The 14,062-nt window shown below is 50.7% G+C and overlaps 1 protein-coding gene across 1 annotated transcript in view; it reads right to left on the bottom strand.

Moving 5' to 3' along the window:
- Positions 1-10,490: 10,490 nt before the first annotated feature.
- Positions 10,491-14,062, bottom strand: part of GRIK3 (glutamate ionotropic receptor kainate type subunit 3) — a 111,822-nt gene continuing 108,250 nt past the window's right edge. The window contains exons 14-16 of the mRNA XM_041479292.1: positions 12,069-12,291; positions 11,603-11,853; positions 10,491-10,811 (exon numbers count right to left, since the gene is read on the bottom strand). Coding sequence (XP_041335226.1) covers positions 10,617-10,811; positions 11,603-11,853; positions 12,069-12,291 — 669 coding nt within the window. The 3' untranslated portion in view covers positions 10,491-10,616. The remainder of the gene's footprint in view (positions 10,812-11,602; positions 11,854-12,068; positions 12,292-14,062) is intronic.

Below are 14,062 nucleotides of genomic sequence, written 5' to 3'. Positions count from 1 at the left end.
GGATGTTCCCTCCCCTCTGGGGGTAATGATGGTTTGAAACTCCCTGTCCTGCCTCCACTTCCTTCATTTGGCATGTCTTTGGGAGTTTATATAATCTGGCAGTGATCCCTTGTCTAAACCCCGTCCAGCATTTCATGCAATAAACTTAATGAACTTTTCCATCTTGGAACAGCTGAATTCTTTCAGAGCAGCTGCTCTGGTTTATTGATGGGCTCATTAGAGCACTGCCACTGGCCCAGGAGGGACTTTCTGCACATCCCAGTGTGGAACATAAACTGGGCTTTTTCAGATGATCCTGCTTAAAGGCTGGGAGGGCTGGGATTGATGGCTGGCATTGCAGGAGCTCAGCCAGGGAGCCTGGGGAGAAGGAGCTGGGGAATGCAGGGAAAGCCAGAGGGCAGAGGCAGTGTGCTGAGCCCTGGCTGGCTGGCAGGAATGCTGTTCCATGGTTTCCTGTGGGATCTGTGTCTTTTTGGGGCAGGAGATTGCATGGAGAGACTGAGCTGTGGGTCCCCACAGCCCTGCCAGGGAAAGTGGCACTTCTCTCAGTACTGCATTTGGAGAAAATCTAAACAATTTGAGATTGTTTTTAAATTTTCTTTGGAGGGTTTGTAATGAAAGTGATTCCTCCCCAAGCAAGAACATTGCCCTTTCCACACAGCTCTGTTGTTTACTTCATCCATCATCCTTGCTCGGGAGCTCAATTCATAGGAGTGCCCTGACTGCTTTCTTGGGTGTGAAAATTGAAATTTCAGTTCTTGTCCTTGTCTACAGAAGTCACCTGGCCTGTGTCCATCGGTGAGCTGGTCCAGACTGTCTCATCAGACCTCGACTTTCAGGGGAATAAAAATTCCAGCTTTATTTTCTGCAGCATCCACCTCTGTCATGCTGTGGTGGAAAACATTCAGGATTGGATTTGTTTACAGGCCCTTTCTAGTGATCAGCACGTCCTGGGGAAAAAGCCTCAAAGGAGTAAGAATAAACCCAAAAGGTTTCCAAATCTTGTATTTAACATTCATGATCATTTTAACCATTCTTTAGGTCCCAGCTGGTACACTCAGACCTGCAGAACCCAGCCCTGTCTTTGCAGCTGAGCTGGAGGAGATGAGAAAAAAAATAGAATAAGAAAAAATGAAAAAAAAAAAGAATGAAAAAAGAAGAGAATGAGAAAAGCCTCATGCAGCCAGTCTGGAAGGAACAGGTCCTCTGAGGAGCATTTGGAGCACAGGCTTTAGGATAATTAGGGCTTGTGTTTGGGTGAGCAGGTGCCAAAGGCTGCTCTGTCCAAACTGCCCCGACCCAGACCACCGTGTGCTGTAAATCCTGTTGGAAATAAATAACTGAGCCCACAGACTGGTGATTCAGCCCTCAGAACCTCAGATGGTTTTGTTTGTGTTGTTTCCATTTGCCTGGGTAATCAAATTTGTTGGAATTAGGGGTTTGTCTAGATAATAAGGTTTTCTCCCCCTCTGGCAGGGGAGCGGGTTGTGGTGAATGCTGCATGGATTGGAATAAACTGGCCCTTGATAGCATCAATTACCCACTCCTGATGGATGGCTGAGTGCAGGCTGCCAGCTTTGGATTGCATGGGATCAGCCACATTTCTCTCTGATGGAAATGCCCTGAGGGAAATGCAATTGCAGCATTGGTGGAGACCTGAGCACGTGGAGGGACGCCACAGCCACGCTGGGGACAAGGACAGCCTGGCACCCCCTCACTGCCTGTGGGCCCTGGGCAGTGACAGCCTGGCCAAACCCACGCTGGTGACACTGGTGACAGTGTTCTGCTGCACTCTGTGCCAGGCCATCAGCAATTGTCCCTTTGCTGGTGTTCTGTGGGGATTGCTGCAGTCAGGCCCTGCCAGGGCTGTGGTGGCAGAAACAGGAGCACCTGTGGTGGCTTGTGGAGCATCCAGAGGCTGTTCCCACCTGGAGCACCTGTGGTGGCTTGTGGAGCATCCAGAGGCTGTTCCCACCTAGGACACCTGTGATGGCTTGTGGAGCATCCAGAGGCTGTTCCCACCTGGAGCACCTGTGATGGCTTGTGGAGCATCCCAGGGGCTGTTCCCACTGGCTCTCCAGGTGCAGGCTGGGCAAAGTCAGGTAGTGGTTTGTAGGTGTGAGTGTAGGTGGTGGCCAAGCCATGCTGCACCTGGTGAAGGATCCATAGCGTGGGTGATGGTGCTCTTGTGTGGGGCAAAGCCTGCAGCAGCCACTGTTCTTTTTTCCAGCTTCCCCAGGGCTGCTCAGCCAGCAGCAGGCTGGGTGATGATCCCTGGGGTCCGAGGAGCTGCTGGACTCTGCCAGCCCTGCCAGTGGATGTTCAGCCAGGAGGGGAGCAGGGCCTCTTTCTGCTCCAGGAGTTCCCCACAGCCTTGCTCCGTGGGCTTGGGGGTCTCTCCCTATCCAGGGACAGCTTCAGGGAGGTTTGGGGATAGAGTTCTGTGCCATGGAAGCACTGGTTCAGCAAGAGAAACTGGAAATTAGACAGGTGTGTATGAACAGACATAGCCTGAAGTGTGAGCAGGGCTGGAGGGGTGGTTATGATCATCAGGGTGCAGAATTCCTGCTAAAAGACAAACTACCCCACTTGTATTACCTCTGGTAGCTGCAGGATCTGCAGGATGGATTGGGATTAGTGTTGTGGTAACAGCCTGCTGAGCAGCCCCTGGCTCCTCCAGCCTCTCTAGTGCTGCTGTGAGCCAAAGGAGCCGTGGTGTCCCCACGCTCTGCTCCTGTGAGGAGACAAGAGTGGCAAAGCCATTAGCTTGGAGCACATTCCTTAATGTGGCATAAGCAGCTAAAGAAGACGTATTTATGCTCCTTCATTTGCAATTGATAATCTCAAGAGTGAGAACTGGTAATAAATTCCCTCACTGGGGCTCCTCTCCCTCCAGCCCCGCCACAGAGGGGAAGAGCAGCTCATTTGCATGAGATAATGAAACTGCAGTGAAATAGTAAAATTGCAAAGCAACTTTGTTTTAATAATGACAGATGCTTCTTAAACACTTCAATTATGTCTCTCTGAGTTGTTATAGCAAGGCCACAGAAAGGGAGAGCAGTATTCCTGAAATACTGGGAATAAATCTCATTCCCTTTCCACAACATCGCCAAGTGGAAAATTTTCCCCTTTGTTCAAACGAAAGCATTTGGCTTTTTCCTGGCTCAGGGCTTGCCTGTTTCAGGTCCTGAGAGGGGACAGGTGAGTGCTGCCAGGCAGGTCACCCTCCCCAGGGTGGGGTGGGCTGTGGGCCCTGAGACTCAGGGCTTGCCTGTTTCAGGTCCTGAGAGGGGACAGGTGAGTGCTGCCAGGGTGGGGTGGGGTGGGCTGTGGGCCCTGGGGTGCTGGGAGCCACATTCCCTCGTGCTGTCCTATGGGAATTGTAAAAATGGTGCCAATTTCCATGGTTCACGACCCTTCAGTGACACAGTGTCAGTACCAGCCTCAACTTCCCCGAGCAAAACTGGCTCCTGAGGTGCTGCAGACACTTTGCTATAAAGAAGCAGCAAATGGTGCATCCAACAAAGCACAGGGAGCAAGATAAACACATTAACGGAAAAAAAGCCATTATGTGAGCACACAGCGTGCATGGAGAACAGGGAGAGAGATTCTGGGCAGCAGGGGAGGATGATGAAAATAAGACAACTAGTGCTGAAGGGTAAAAAGCCTGAGAGACAGGAATGGTCTGTGCCTGAAATCTTTCTGCAGCACGTTTTTGTGTTTTCTGCAGTGATTCTCCAACGCTGTGCTTTGCTGCGTGCCCCCTTCCCTCCTCTAATGGTGCCCTTTTCCCTTCTGCTGGGGACTGTGCTCTGGTTCCTCCTGCCTCCCTTTCAAGCCCATGGAAAGAAACCTCTCCAGACCTGCTCCTCCCCTGAGCCCGAGCAGGCTCCGAGGTGTTACCTGTGTCACATCACTTTGCTAATTTACGACAACCATTTCAAGGCACATTATATCCAGAGCCCATATGTCACCTCAGCGCTGCCAAAAGAGTTCTTGTTTACTAAGCTGATGCTTTCAGCGTGCTCAGAGTGTGCTAAATAGCACCATCGATACTACTTAAAATAAAAGGTGTCAGCACCTTGTCTGCCCCTGCAGATTGCTCAGAGCTCTCAGCTCTGGAATGTCCCCGAGGCTGAGCTGCTCCTGCTCTGCTCCTGACCCATCCCTGCAGCTCTCCCCTGCCCCATCTCCCCGCGAGCAGCTCTTGGGGCTGAGACAGGAAGGCAGCTCTTGGTTTGGGGCAGGATGACACACTTTTAGTGGTTTTGATGCTCTTAATGTCTGGGGTTCCCAAGGAAGGCCAGGCCAGGTGTGTGCAGCTGCTGGTGCTGTCCAGCCCTGGCAGAGGAGCAGTCCTGCGGTGTGCAGAGCCCACAGAGGGCTGTCCCTGTCCCCCAGTGCTGCTGCATCCCCGGGATGCTCCCAGCACAGTCCTGAGCTGACAGGGCCCTCCTGCTGATGGACCAGGCTCTGCTCTGCTCCCTTTCCTCACCCCTCTGTGTAGCACAAAGTCTTTCAGTCTTTTGGTGTTTTCTGCTTTGTCTGAGCCAGAGGCTCTGTTCTTTCTAGTTAAAACCATAAAATTAGTGCACAACTCCAGTCCCATGGTTCGGTTTCTGGTGGGAAATATCAGATGCTGAAGTTGCACAGAAATTCTTGACGGGAAATGTCACCAAATTCTTCCAAATGTCACAATCCAGTTTGGATCCAGGCTGTGTCAGGAGGCTCAGGGCAGATTTCTTTCTGTGCTATTCACCTTTCTGCTGGGCTCCACTTCTCACTGGCATCACCCCCTGGTTCTGCAGGGCCCAGCTGACCCCGTTCCCATTCTGGAAGGGGGAATAAAGGAGGGGGTCTCTGGAGGAGGCTCCACAGCTCCTGGTTATGCTGCAAGTCACTCCAATTTCTCATCTGTGGAGCTAGAGATGGAGGTGGCATGAGCTGGGATCAACCTGTCATGCTGAGTAAGCTGGGTTGGGATGAGATAATGCCTCTTGTGAAAATCTCAGGAAGATTCTGATGCCAGACAGACAAGGGTGTTATTAAATGGAAAGTTATTATATGCAGGGGCTGCTCCCCATTTCCATGGTTGTTTGGGCCTTGTAAGAGTGATGCAAACACAGTTTTTATACCGTGCAGGGACTGTCCTGCCCAACCCTCTCTGGCAGGCACCAGAGGAGACAATGGATTGCTGCCATCATTCCCAAATTTCCATTAGGGAAAACAAGTGTAATTTACCTGTGAAAACATTCAGGTCCAAACTTGCCTGGGTCCTCCCCGAGTGGCAGATTATGTCTGGTTTGGTTTGGGGAGAAGAAAGGAGTTGGTGCTCACAGAGAGCAAGAGTGCACAGAGGGGTCGTGGTGGCCCATGTCAGCTGCCTGTGAGAGGGCACAGGGATGTATGAGAGCACTGACACCCCGGGTCAGCAGAACACCTGCTCGCAGATGTACAATTACTGCTTTGAAATGGGATTTTGCTGGAAGAGATCCAGGTTAAAAATTATTCTCTGCTGAGCTGAAAATCTGAAATGTCTGAAGGTGCATGGCTGGGACTGGGTGACGGGAGGGTGGGCAGACACCTCTCACCATTCCCTGATTTTCTCCATATTTTGCCCAGAGGGATTAATTGATGCTTAAAGGGAAGGGAACTGCTGTTTTATGAGTGAAATCTGTTGTCTCATTCATTATTCATTGGGAGGTGATTGGCAGCTTCCAGGCGGTGGGTCACAGGCACTAAAGGGTGAGCTGCTGACTGACAAGGTTAATTGCTGCCTGCCGTTAATGCTGATAACGATTTATGTTGACAATTCCTGGTATTCCTGCCGCAGCCGGGGGTTTGTCACGCGGGGTCAGCCCCGTCCTGCCCCTGCTGTCCCCGCAGCTGGGAGCTCCCATTCCCTCGGCACGTGGGAAGGGATTTTGTTCCCCGAGAAGGTCTCTCATGCTAAGTGATGCAGAAGCAGATTTGCAAAGGCATCCGTTGCTTTTACCTTTCCCCCTTCTTCTTTTTTGCTGTGTTCTTTGCATATTGATCAGGGTTCAGAGCATTAAAGTGAGGCTGGGCTTGGCTCTGCTGATCCCCCTCAGCACCAGCCTCAAAGCTTTGCCTTTCCGGGGGCTCAAGCGAATAGAGATGTGAAAGATTTTTGAGGGTGACCCTTGAAAATACTTAAAAAATGGGAAGGAGTTGTCTTTATTTCTCAGTGGGCTGTGCCACTGAAGCCCAGATCCACCCCTGGGGCTGTGCCTCCACTTTTGGGGTCTGTTTTATCTCTGTAGAAAGGGCAGAGCTCCGACTGTGCTCACTGCTCCCATCCCAGGAACTGCAGAGGTTCCCTCCCTGCCTCGATATAACAAAGCAGAGCCATAAAGATTTAGCTTATTAAACACTGGCCTTTAGGGTGCTCTCAGCTTTTATGGGGCTAATAAGATTTTTGACTTACATGGGAGGGAAGAGGCAAACAGAGCCTTTATGAACCTGGCAGCCTTGTTGGGGCTCCTGCTCCTCTCGCTGATGAAAAGCTGAGGCAGCCTCCAGGCAAGCCACGACAGAGAGAGCTCCTGTGGATGGCTCTTGATGGAATATCCAGGTTTAATTACCTGTCTGATATCAAGCTGTGAGGGCAGGGAGAACTGCCCTGGCTGAGCCTCATGGTCTCTTCCCTCCCTCTGGCCAAAAGTGGGACCTTCCCTTCCTCTCCTGAGACCATCACCACTGCCCCAAACCTGCCCAAACCCCCTTGGTGAGCAGCACCAGCAGCATTGCCCAGGTGTTTGGGTCCAGTTGGGAACTGGTTTTATCATCACAGGCTTTAGGGGTGATAGAGTTGGGGTGTTGTTAGACAGTGGGAGTTTGGGACAGAATCTGAGCAAGAAGGAAGGGAGATGTTGAGTATAAACAGGCATAAACTTCATTATTTTCTAGAAATTATTTATTTAAAATTTAAAACCATATTACTTCATACAGCAAACTGTGCACTTTGATATATCACAGTGTCTTAAAAAGGAAAATAATCAGAATTTTTTCTTTTTTTTTTTTTTATTTTTTGGAAATTGTATTTACATCAGCCTAGAATGATCAGCAAGTAACACAGTTACTATGAAACCAAAATTGTTACAAAATGTTTACAAAAAACTATATTCATAGAAATTCTGCATGTCCACAAAGGAAAATCCCCTGAATGTCACGGAGACTATTTTTTCCTTTTTTCTCACTCTTTTTCTGTTTATTTTTTTTCTTTTCTTTTTTTTTTTTTTTTTTTTGAGAAACATGTCAAAGTAAGGTACAGAGCAGAGGGCTCATGATGCCAATGGGAATAACCCGTGCCCTGCCAGCCCCGAGCACTCTGGGGACTGTTGCACCCCATGGTCACTGGGTGGACATGGGTGAAGCCACCAGGAGCCACGATGTCCCTTTGCTGTGACCTTCCTGGAGAGCCTCTGTGCTGGCACCCAGCCCAGTCCTGCTGCCAGCACCGAGGTGGAGCAGTGGGTGCCCAGAGCTGGTTGCCCTTTGCATATTCCATCTCTCTGTGGGTCTGTCCCCTCGACACCAGACCTGACACGTGCTGTTGGTGACTCCAAACAGAAAATCCACCCCAGGGCAGCTGCTGGCTGTCCCTGCTCTGTCTCACGGGAGAGTTGGAGGGAAAAAGCAAGTGATAAGGGGACGGTGAGCCAAGGTGACAACAGTTTAGACACAGTTTAATAACCCAAACCTGCTTTTTCTGTATTTCCTGCTCAGTTTCCCAGTCCCTCTGCCAAGTGAAGAAAGGAACAGCGTTGGAAGTCAGATGATTTCAGACTGAGTTGTCGCCAGTCCCAGCCAGGTCACGGACATGCTCACAAAAGGCTTTGAGGCTTTGCCATGGGGTCTGTCCCTTCCCAAACCTCCCAAGACGTGGCTGTGAGGCACTGGGCTGGCTGCTCCTCCTCTGGCATCAGCACACATGGCTTTGGGCTCCCCCAGGAGCACACGGGGAGGCTCCAGGAGCTCTCCTGGCTGAGCTGCCCCCGGTCCCGCGGGAAGGCTGGGGCTGACATCGTGCACATCCCTCGGGTCACAGTGAGCGGGGCCAGGGGAAGGGTCTGCACCAGCCTGGGGTCCCAGCAGCTCCTCTGCATTTTTTGGGCGCTGCAGAACATTCCCTTGTTGGATGTCAAGCGGATCAACACCAAGCCATGATGTAGAGGCAGGAATTTGGCTGCAGTTCCTGGCTGATTTAGGGGTGTGGGGATGGAAGGAAAGGTTCATCTGCAGGGTTTGGTCTGGCTGGCAGTACACCAGCAATTCCAGGTGCTCACCTGTTACGTTTGTGAGTAAAATCAAATCAGGATGGTGTCAATAAATAAATGGGGTTTGTGGTATTAGCAATATTTATTTATTTTTAAAAAAATCTGTCAAGAAGCAAAACGAATGTTGATTTCTGTGGTATTTTACTCTCTGGACATTTCAGCCAGTTTCAGGCTTTGTTTGCATCTCTGCTTTTTTAGAAGTCTGCAAGGAAAACAAAATCTACTGCTCTGACAAGCCTAAGGATTTGCAAAGGAATACAGAAAGCATGTCATTAGCTTTGGGAAGCTGCCCCACACTTCAGTTTGTCCTCTGCTCAAGGTATTTGTGCAGCAAACTTGTAGGAATCTGATGCCCATTGCACTGGCAACTTTCATCCCTAATTTTTCATGGTTTTTGTGAAAAGGTGAAAATGAATGTAAATTCTTTGCATATCTTCACTTGAGTCAAAGTATGACAAATCACCTGGTTTTGCTTGGGGTCACTCTGTTGTTTCTTTACATCATGGCAAAAGCAAAATAAGGACAAACTGTGTTCCATGATGGGGTGGGGGAGCAGCTTTTCCCCCTTGAGCTAATCTGCTAATTCTGCTCAGCTGGAGACAACGGAGAGGAAGAGGTGGGGAAAAAATCCAAAATCAGCTACAGTCAGGTTTGTTCCTTTGGGCAAGGATAAACTTTCCAGAATGGCTGTGCAGCTCAGCAGGGCTGTGGTGGCCTCAGCACCAGCTGTACCCTTGGCCCAGAGCTGGGTGCAGGGCTCGGGCACTGCTCCATCCCTGCCCTTCCTGCCCTCCACACAGGTGGGGTCCTGCAGGGTCACTGTCCCTCTTACCCCTGCAGGGGAAGGGTGTTGCTGTTTTCTACACCACCAGTGGTTTAAACCAGAGCTTTTAAGCACCTTTGCATCACATGTGTGACATTCTGGGTTATGGAGGGCAGAGGAATTTCCATTTGTTTAATTTAGTGAATGAATCCCACTGGCTGCCTGGCAGGGGTGGAGCTGAGGGATGTAACTCGAGTGTTACCTTAGGTCAGCAGAGGGGTCTTTGGTAATTCTGCCTAAATTCATCTGCAGGACCAACCTTCTGGGTTAAACAACCTGAAAATAAGAAGATAATTCACGGAAGATTTCCTAAAAACATTTTAGTGTGTGTTTGCTTAAATCCCATGGAGAGGCTGCCTGGAGGGATGGCAGTTCGTGGTCAGAGCAGGAGAGATCCCAGGCTTGGCTCTGCTTCTCCCAGGTCAGCCCTGGCTGAGATTCATCTTTCAGGTCCTTGATGCCATGGAGAGCACTCAGTCCCAAAGCAGGCCCACAGTCCCCTCCCAGCGTGGAGCTGCAGTTCAGCACTGCTGAATTTCATGGAAATCGCTACTTTTGGCTCTTGGAAGCAGCTCTGCTCCTGCCGCTGCTGGAGCCTGTGGACGTGGTTGCTTCCCATGCTTTTGTGCAGGAGAGACTGAGCTTTGCAGGAAGAGCAGAGACGGAGCTGAGGACCTGGAGATCACGGTGTCACCCTGGGCTGGAGCTTGGCACGGGGGGTGTGGGTGCTGTCACTCAGAGGTGCAGAAGGTCCTGTGCATGCCACGCTGTGCCCTCCCTGGCCCGGAGCTTGGGTACATTTCAGGCTCACCTTCCCCTTCCCAGTCAGCTGCCCTGGATCTGCTGAGGAACGAGTGTCACCTTCTGCCACCAGGCTCCCACGTGGCTGTCCCGCTCCGGGTGGCTGCGGCCAGCACAGCCGCGAGGTGAGGGCCACCGCGAGCTGCTCCGGGGCAAGCACAGCCTCCACCATCCTGGGGCTTCCCAGATGCCTCTCCCATTCCTGGACAGTGTATCCAAAATGTGCTGTGTGTGTCGGTGTGGATCAGGTGCTCACGCCTGACCGAGTGTTCCTGTTTATTGCCGTGCTGGTGGAGCCACACTCGGGGCTCCTCCTCACCCGCTCGGGGTTGGCTCAATTCTGCTTCACCTCCGCGTGTTTGCAGTGTGTAAACATCAGACTCCTGGGTGGTGGTTGGACTCCATGAGGCCTGGAGGATCGAAGCATTAAAAAAAAAAAGGAATGAAAAGTAACAAAACAAATGCAAAAAGCCCCAAGACCCACGTTACTGTCCGTGCTTGCAAGTTCTGGCTCCTCTGCGGTGATGGATGCAGCTGGGTTGCGAAGGCCTTGTTCTTGAAATTTTTTTTTTTTTTTTCTTTTTTTTTTTTTTTTCCTCTCGTTTTTTTAATCCATTCTTCCCTAGTTAAGTGTGCATCCAGCCGTGTCTGCCGCAACTCCTTCCCTCCCACACCCCCCCCTCTGCCATTCCCTAGGGAAACACAGGTGCCAGTCCGGTGTTGCAGGTCATGTTGTCCTTGCCGGGCAGCCGTCGGTCGTTGAAGGTGTGCATGTTGATCACGGCGTCCGTCTTCACCATCACGGGGGGCTGGGGCTTGTGCTTGACCCGGCGCTGGCAGGTGAGCGACAGCCGGATCTCGTCGGCCATGGCGCTGCAGAAGGAGCGCTGGGGACAGCGGGGATGAGGCCTTAGCATGTTAGCTCTTATATTTTTCAGATATTTGTAATCCTGCAGTTTGTTAGTGTGCAGCTGTAAAGCTCCGTAGCCTCTCAGCCACTGTTCTCCCATTTTATTCAGGTAAAACGATTCCTCTCTAGGCCTGGGAATCAAGGGCACCTCACTGCCTCAGGCCCCAAAAATATAAACAAAAGTGAGTTGGGGGGAGCAAACTTGGAGTAAATGACTTAATTACCTGAATCCCTTAATTACCAGGGCTTAACCCCTGATATGTAAATGGACCAAATTTATATCTGTCTGAAAAACTCGTGACCATGGTCCATACTGGGTGTGGCCCCTCAGAGGCTTTTGACTGCCCAAGGTGTACCTACTGAAGGCCTTCAATAAATACCCACTTTATTCTCCTGATCTTGCCTAGCCTGTGTTCTAGGGAGTCACTCCAAGACATCAGGGACAAAACACCCCATTGCTGCTGCAGTGTCCTGCTCCCCCAGGGGAGCAGCAGGGCTGGAAGGGCTTATTTGTCAGCTTGCTCTAAACCACGCTACCAATGTGTCCTGGTCTGGCTGCTGCAGCAGCAGATGACCCTGATCAGAGCAGACGTGACTTTCCCCCGAGTGGAGGCCGTCAGAGGGACAGCCCAGTGAGCCTCTGGGGATGGCATTTTAGGGTGCCAGGCTGGATCCCTCTGCCCCCTCCCTGCCTGTCCCTGGGTCAGCGTGCAAAGCCCTCTGGGCTGGGCTAAGGGGAGGCAGAGAATTGGGGGAATCAGTCGGTACCTGCTCGCGCTCGGCCGTTTTGCGCAGCTTGTAGATGAACTCCACCATGGCCACGAAGACAGAGAGCACCAGGCCTGCTGCCAGGACAATGAAGATCCCTCCGATGTTCTGGATGCCCAGAGCACTGGCCTCCTTGTTCTCATCCTCAGGGCAGCCATTCCCCCGCCACCACTTCTCCTTCATGACGTGGAGCTTGTCCTCCTCCTGGAGCTGCAGGATGGCGATGGTGATCTTGTCCCTGTACGGTGACCCTGGGGGTGGGGACACCGTTATACACAGAGGGAAGGTGGGACAAAAATCCCACCAAGCAGGGAAGGTGTCTGTGTTAAGCAGCGCAGTTCAGACCTCTCTTCAATGGGCAGACAGTGCTATTTGGAAATTTGCTGCTGGGAGTGGATTATTAATCACCTGTGTCGTGTTTGTGGTGACCAGCCCTCCTCGGGGTACCTGCAGAGCTGCCACTTACCCATGGGTGTCCCGATGCCGTAGCCTTTGGTGTCGATGAGCCCCCCGATCTGGGTGAGGTTGCAGTTCCTCTGGGTGATGTACTCGATGGTGGTGGACTCCATCAGCAGCGCGTAGTCGGCCGTCAGCGTTCGCTGGATCCCCTCCTCGTTGTTCTTCACCAGGGCTGTGGGTTTGCTGCTCATGAACGCCCACATTTTTTCAAATGTGGAGATTTTGGATTTCTGGAAAAACAATACCCCGCCCCAGCCCCAAAATAAGAATGAATTCTCCATTTGGCGAAAGCTGGTATCTTTTCAGTAAATAATAATAGTTGAGAACAGATCCACAGTGGAGCAACCATGAATTTGACTTTGTCTTTAATGCCCTCACTGCCCAGCATTGTTTGGGTTTATGTTGCCTTAAAAAGAGACAGGGGTTGCAGCAAACCTTGCTGTGCTTGTGCTCCAGGTCCTGAGGTGGAACAGAACCTGCCCAAAGGCCTGCAGGCCCCCTCGACTCCCAGGCCATTGTAAAATCTGCTTAAATGTGTTCACTTCCTAACCAGGATTTGTTTACCCTGTAGTGCTTCTGCATGCAGAGAGAACAGAGAATTTTGGAGGATGTGGTTTTCTCTACACACACTCTGATATTTTTGTCTTTCCTCAAGCATGGCAAGGAAACGAGTCTCCTCTGAGATATGTGCAACTGCCAAAGAGATTTAACATACCCACGTAAACAGAAGCACAGAGATATTCAAGAAGATTGTCTTACGGCTAAAAATAAACATGGATATTCTTTCACTATCAGCAGACATTCTGTTGCAAAGGAAGGAATATGTTTTCTAGCTTGCTATTCATGTGAATATGGTTTTTTTTTCTCCTAGAAAATGTGTTGAGTGAGAAGAAATATGGTTATTTTACGTCTTGCCATAACATTTCAAAAGTACCATTTATCTACGAGCACCTTCTGAGCTGTCTCTGTCAGTCATCACAAAAGTCACAGAATCTCAGAATCCCAGAATGGTTTGGGCTGGGAAAGTCCTTAAAGCTCATCCTGTTCCCCCTCCTGCCATGGGCAGGGCCACCTTCCACTGGACCAGACTGCTGGTCAGAACTGGATTTAGTTTAGGAAGATTTCCCAGACTGGCAGAGCAGTGTCCTCTTGCCCCTTTGCTGGTCCCAGTGCTCCCGTGGGTCAGTGCTTCTCCCTCAGACCAGCCCTGGGACAACACTTGGATATTCAGGTTTGTGTTCCCACTGCTGCCAGCTCCTTTATGCAACATTCTTCTTTCCTGCCCCATTTCTTGTTTTTCCTAGATCTGTTTTTGCCTTCTTATTTCATAAGAGGCATCTTAGGCAGGCAAACCTCTTCTGCTCCTCTGTGAGCCTGGAGCTGGCTGATAAGTCAGAGGGCAGATAAGTCCCTGTGCTGTGTCTGGAACCAGGGTGGCCTCTCAGCAGCTGCTGCATGAGGAGTTGCTGCTGCAGAGCTGTGATTTCAGCCGTCCTTTATCTCTCCACAGGTCTCTGTCCTTCCATGAGAAAGCAGGAGATGGAGCCCAAGCCCAGCCCAACTGCTGCTGCCACAGCTCCCCATCATTCAGTGTCACCCAAAATGTGCCAGCGTAGGTTCTTCTGATAAAACCCTAATAAATAATGGTGAGGTAGCTGAAAGTCACTTGTAATGCTTCGTTTTCCAAATGCTTTGCCCATCCACCTCCTTTATTCCAGCATGTTTAGCAAAAGTTAAACAAAAGCTCATCATCTCAAAGCTGGGTAGTGCAGTGCTGTTCAAACAAAGGCTGTACCTCTGCCTTTAACCCTGTGGGCCCCTTCTCCTGACAGAAATACCCAGGGATTCATTTCTTCTCCATTAAATCTCGTGCTCGTTATAATCCACTTGATGAATGCTCAGCAGTGGATGTGCTGGAGCAAACTTCATTCAAGAGGCAGGATAATCTCCCTTGCTTGAAAATCTGGACCAGTGCCTGTAAGGTAGATTTGTGGCATCTAT

The sequence above is a fragment of the Pyrgilauda ruficollis genome, unplaced genomic scaffold (assembly GCF_017590135.1).
Source record: "Pyrgilauda ruficollis isolate IOZ18807 unplaced genomic scaffold, ASM1759013v1 scaffold48, whole genome shotgun sequence".
Taxonomy (NCBI): domain Eukaryota; kingdom Metazoa; phylum Chordata; class Aves; order Passeriformes; family Passeridae; genus Pyrgilauda; species Pyrgilauda ruficollis.
Note: the sequence above shows the minus strand (reverse complement) of the source record. Positions and strands in the feature narration are given on the sequence as shown.